Source organism: Natator depressus, chromosome 3, assembly GCF_965152275.1.
Source record: "Natator depressus isolate rNatDep1 chromosome 3, rNatDep2.hap1, whole genome shotgun sequence".
Lineage (NCBI taxonomy): Eukaryota > Metazoa > Chordata > Testudines > Cheloniidae > Natator > Natator depressus.
Genome location: NC_134236.1, coordinates 179,052,832 through 179,058,831, shown reverse-complemented (window position 1 = coordinate 179,058,831; position 6,000 = coordinate 179,052,832). Strand labels below are relative to the sequence as shown.

The 6,000-nt window shown below is 38.7% G+C and overlaps 1 protein-coding gene across 1 annotated transcript in view; it reads right to left on the bottom strand.

Annotated features, from left to right (window-relative positions):
• Positions 1-991: 991 nt before the first annotated feature.
• ASB3 (ankyrin repeat and SOCS box containing 3) overlaps positions 992-6,000 on the bottom strand; it is a 126,797-nt gene continuing 121,788 nt past the window's right edge. The window contains 2 exon segments of the mRNA XM_074949404.1: positions 992-2,668; positions 2,671-2,834. Coding sequence (XP_074805505.1) covers positions 2,576-2,668; positions 2,671-2,834 — 257 coding nt within the window. The 3' untranslated portion in view covers positions 992-2,575.

Here is a 6,000-nt window from a genome sequence, read left to right as displayed (position 1 = left end):
TGCCCATGTACCCTGTCGCCGCAGAGCAGGGCAGAGGGGACAGGGCTCAGGAGCAGGAGAGCTCAGCTGCTGAGTTCTGAGCTTCCCGGTGGGTTCCTTAGAGAGACAGTGCACAGTCTCTCATAGGCTTCCCCAGCAGCCAGCACACACACACACACACACACACACACACACACACACACACACACTCTCTCTCTCTGTCTCTCTCACACACACACACACACAGAGTCTGTCCCTCTCTCACACATACACACACAAACACACCGTCTCTGTGTCTCACACACACACACACACTGTCTCTATTTTGACACACACAAACACAGTCTCTATCCCTCACACACACAAAGTTTCTATCTCACACACACACACACACACACACACACACACACACACCCCATCTCTTTCACACTCACCTCCCAACACATACTTTTGTTGCTGTTGTTGTTACTTCTTGGTACTTCCTGCAATGCACATATATTCTCTGTAATTTTATTCTTTCAAAGTGTTGTTATTTTGGTTTTTTGACTGGTCGATGCATTTAATAATTTTATTTCTCTCTTATGCTTAAATTTAATTCTTTGAGTAGTGAGTTCAGGAGTGGGTGGGTGAGATTCTGTGGCCTGCGTTGTGCAGGAAGTCGGACTAGATGATCATAATGGTCCCTTCTGACCTTAGTATCTATGAATCTATGAATGTCTAACCTGTCCTGGCTGGAGTAATTATCCCTATGGTAACTTTTAAAATATATATATTATATCTAGGTTTTTTGTTTCTACTGGTGGTGCACATTTGCACATTACCTTGATACTGGTGCACATAACAAAATTCATTCCGCATCTGGATGGAAAAAATTAGAAGGAACATTGGTGCACACTATGAACGTTTGAGAACCACGCCTACAAAAATTACAATTGCGGGGAGACTAAATGAGACTGACCCAAAGGCAAGCATGTTGAAATCTGATAAGAACTCCAACATGGAAATTTTCTTCTTAAATTGTTTATTAAATGAGACAAATGGTTTGATAACACATGGAAAATATAGGTGATACCAATTATTACAATGTTAGCATTGTATCCTAACAATGAACATATGCACTCTGGTACAGCACAGTACACAGGCACATCTCTACACAGTGTTATCAAATTCCTCTCGCTACAAACCTCATGTGGAAATAAAGGTGCCTAAGGTAATAAGATCTTTTGAAGGCAAGAAGGAACTTGAATTGACTGTTCTCACTCATGTGTATAGTTTGCATTTCCATTTATGAAGGCTGGCTAACTTTTCCAACCCAGCCGTAATTTTTTTTTTTAATTTAAGCTACAATATCCACCATTGTTTGCATTCCTGACCATGGTCAGCTCTAGATATGTGACACAGTTGGGACTTTGCTAACAGAAAAGCAGAAGTGAGGATAACCAGCAAGAACAGACATTCCATCTCCAGAAATATCCCAAACAGGGCCAGAACTCAAGTCATTACCAATCAGAACAGAGATTGTCAATACTATGTAATTAAAGAAAAAATAAATACAATCAGCAGATTAAACTCCTCTTTGCAACCAGCAGATATGGGATCACTGAACAGGTAGGTGCTTAATCTCCTGATAAAAGAATTAGTAAGAAACTCCAAAATATGTTTTAGAGTAATTACTGGTAATAGGACAAATCACCACACTCATAGTGAACCTGAATTCCTTTTGTACTCTAATTTCTAAGAAACTAGAATAAATAGTCCATGAATCTGAACATGACATTTGGGATTACTGCAGCATTTCAATTCTACTATAACATCATTCCAAATACCACTGTAGTATGTGCTGTTCAAACACTAATCTGAATATTGCTTTATTCTTCTATCGAGTACGTGCATAAACCTGATCTGCATCTCTGAAGTACCAAAAATTTCATTTTCATGTCTTTAAAGTTGGGTTGGAGGAAGTATTCTTGTCTTGCAAATAAAATACTATGTATAGTTTTATGGAAAAATGAATATCCTAAGACATTTTCATGGAAGGCAGAATAGAAGCAATTAATTATAGATTAATTAATTCGTACAAATTAAAACAGAAAGGATCAGACCTACCTCAACAAGCACTTTCCTTTTGGACATTCAGTGATCTCAGATGTCTGGCTCACCTAGACCATTTCTCAACATGTAAGTACAGAATACTCATATAATTTGTAATTTTTTACTTTAAAACATATTTTGTTTGGCATGTATAGTATTTGTAATAGGATTTTTCACATTAATTTAGTGACTGACAGGGATAGCTATCTAGAAACTATGTTCACTGAACAGGTTGATTTTACCACATAAGAGGAAAGAATTTTCTTTTGAAAGAAAGAATACAAATGAAGGGACTAGAACAGATTTTTTTTAAAGCTTTCTATGTAGTTGAGAACATCATAACTTGCAACATACTTCTAATTAAAAGGTAAACTGCAATGTGAAAAAACCCTTTACTAGAGTAGCAAATATGCGGATACAGTAGCTCTCCTGTGGAGTCTGCTAATTGACATTCATAAAGTCTGCAACATTTGGGTCCAGACTCAGGCAGTTGGACTATCAAGCATCAGCACCACATGCTTCCCTTCTTGGTGTCTTCTGAACTGGAATGAGTTGGGCAAAATGTTCCTTCATCCAATTCACCCTGAATGTTCTGGAATGTTCTGGAATGCCATTTACTCTCAATATATCTAAATACAGCAGATAGTCCTGTAGACAAGTGGGCAATGGCAATTTACGGATAAACTGGTCAGATCGTAGGTGTTCACTTTTTAAAATGGACCGGATCTCAAGACGACAAAGGTGAGCCAAGGAAGGGATAAAGGCTGTAAAATGAAAGAAACAAAAATCAAACTGAGGAAAAGAACTAAGGGATTAAACTGTGTGCTTATATTTTTGCTTCTTTTAGGCAGCTCTCCTTTGATAAAAGAACATTAAATAAACCACTGGCCAGATGATTAATCAGAGTTCTAATGTCTGAAGAAGCCTAGCAGTTTTAAAACCAGTACGTTAGAATGTCCCTGTATCAGCTGGATAAAAATACCTTAATCTTGATATATATGAAAACAAACTATTTCACACTCTACTAAAAAGTTCCACTCAACCTGCCTAAACCACCAGTTGCTTGGACAGAGATTAGCAGACGTCATGGTACACACAGGGAGTGACAAAATAAAATCGAGATGATGGAAAGTCAACAACGGAAACACTAATTTCCTGTGGGGAGTAAAGAGTCAATATTGATGACAAAAGTTGTTGGTTCACGATAGTATGATTGCCATCTTTTCTTATCATTGTTCAGGCTATTACTAGTCAGCTTCTCCTTTAATGAACCGAGATTCACAATTACATTTTTGTACAACATACCTACGAGTTGTCTTAACCTGTTGTATTGGCTAATATGTTTTATTGTGAAATTAGAAATTATAAACCATCCGTGTGCAAACTCTCTTTCTCACACACACACACACACATAGATACAATATAGCTCATATGAATATCTATATATCTCTATATACCCCTGGCTTGTGTTTCATCAAATTGCAGCCCAAGAGTCAAGTGGTGTACTAATGCAGAGAAAATACATTGCAATATGTTGTTACTATTTAATACAGATGCAGCAGTTGAATTTTGGTGGCGTTTTACAGACAGTCCATTATGTCAGTGTGGGCAACCACAAACCATTACACATATTGTTGGAGACTGCAAAATGACTCAACATCCTGGAGGTCTTTGCGCCTTGAACATTGTTTACAAGAATGCTGCGGCTTGGCTTGACCGGATTGCATACACCAAATAAATAAATAATACAGATGTTGGAATGCAGCTTTAAGCCTTCATATAATACATTAAGATTTTGTTTTACTTAAAATGTTGCTATAAGATCTGATTAATTAAGAATGACCAATCTGCTAAAAGGTGAATAAGCAGCACTGTCCCTATAGACGCTCCCATATATTAAGGAATATCATGGCCTGGTACAAGCTCAATTTTTTGTTTCAGACAGACACCAGAAGAGAACAAAAATATGTCTGATTATATAAGAGAAAGGAGACAGTGAGACTTAACTGTGTTGGGTCTTCCATAATATAATTCTCTCCTTTCATCTCCTTCTCTCTCATCTTCCCCTTCTTATATTATAGAAAAATTTGTTTTAAACTCACATTCCTCACTAACAATGTCTTGGTCACAATCTTATAAAAATTCATGACTTTTATAAACACTTAAGGGTCTGATTCTCATTTTTACCAAGGCCTCTTTACCGCCAATCTGGCAGTGCAAAGTGGTATAATCATCAACAATAATTCTGCTGCTACGGTAATTTACCAATTTAAACCAAGGTTTAAACCAGAGCTGCAGTATCTAGACCAACCCATTTTTGAGTTATGATGAGCAAAAATGAAATAAATAGATTAGAAATATATCCATAAAGTGAGATTGTGTCATTTTTTGGACTCCCCAGTCTCTCAGATTTGCCTCAGACGCTCTAGAAAATGTTTGTCCTGGCATAACATAAAACCTCAAAAATGTTAGGTAGATTGACAAATTTGGGTGTAGTAAAAAGGGCCAAACGTGGTTTAAAATGGAAGGCTTCATTAAACCTTAAATGCCAAGTCTCCAGAATGGCATTGGGACTTGCTTACAGAACAAAGAGCACAGTTTGAATGGAATTTACGGCAGATTTAAAAGCATAAAAAGAATCAGCATGCCAGATTTTTTGCCAACAGTGCTCAGTGGCAGAAAGGAAGAGGAGAAGCAATGGAGTTAGTGAAAGGTGTCAGAATTCAAATGTTAGGAAAAGAGATTCCGGATCAGGGGAACATGGTAGGAGTTTAAATGAGATGGGGTGGGGGCGGGGGCGGGAAGGAATAAGATAAAAGGAATCAAGATTAAAAGAGGACATCTTCCCTCTATCGAGTGAGCTAACAGAGAGGGGCAGGACATGGAGAGAAGAATGAAGGTTAATTAAATTAGCAATTATCCAAGTGCAGACATTACGTTATACTAGCTGACCCATACAAAAGCCTGGAAAAAATGATTTCTGATCAGAGTTTAACTTAACCTTTTCATTATTAAAAGATGGTATTTCGTTCTTCTGTTGGTCTATTTAGCAACTGACGATCACTGTATTTTCACGCTCCTTCCCTCGCTCTCCCAATGGGTGATGTGTGGCTACGTGGTTTCCATAAGTAATTGACTGACCTTTATCTCAAGAGCAGGAGTGTGACAGAGCAACACAAACTTTTATAAAATACAAGAGTTCAGGTTTATCTGTGCTCTAACTGGAAAAAAACCAACTTGTACCTATGTTCCCTACTCCTGGGCTACTGTCACCTCAGAGTCCCTTTCCTCTCAGGCCACAATCTGTTGCCTCCCCAAGGGTTTAAAGTGGAATCTCCTGCCTTTGAGGTCCCCTTTTTGCCAAGGAAATATAATAAAAGACAGTAACATGAATAGCTAGAACAATGTCTTAACTTTAAAGTTGTTTTCTCTCTGTCCCCTGCCATTTCTTTATTGCCTTTTCTCTCAGGTTAATAGGAGTACGGGTATATTTGTCAAGCCTTATTGATGGCTACAATCCTCTTTGGCCTTTCCCACAAAATGGGTTGGGGAAGTTCTTTTCCTTTCCCCATCCTCTGTCTTATGTGGACAGGGAAGCTGTGTGTTCTTTTCCTCCTCCTCAGGGCAGAGGGATGACCATATTATACATACCTGCCCGACCCCCAGGTTATGTACTCAGGTGGCTAAGACAAGCCACCACCCACACCACCATGGCCACAGAGATATTTTTAGCACACTATCTCAAGCAGACCTAGTGTGTGTCTGTCTACCCACGCTGGGAAGTATGCTCCCAGCTGCAGTGTAGACATACCCTCAGAAAGGAGTGGACATCAATTCTCTTCTCCAGGAGAAGAGAGAGTCAGTCAGGAAACAAGAGGCCACAGAGGAATAGCTGTTGGAGGTCACCCAACAGCACTACTACTGTTCAGT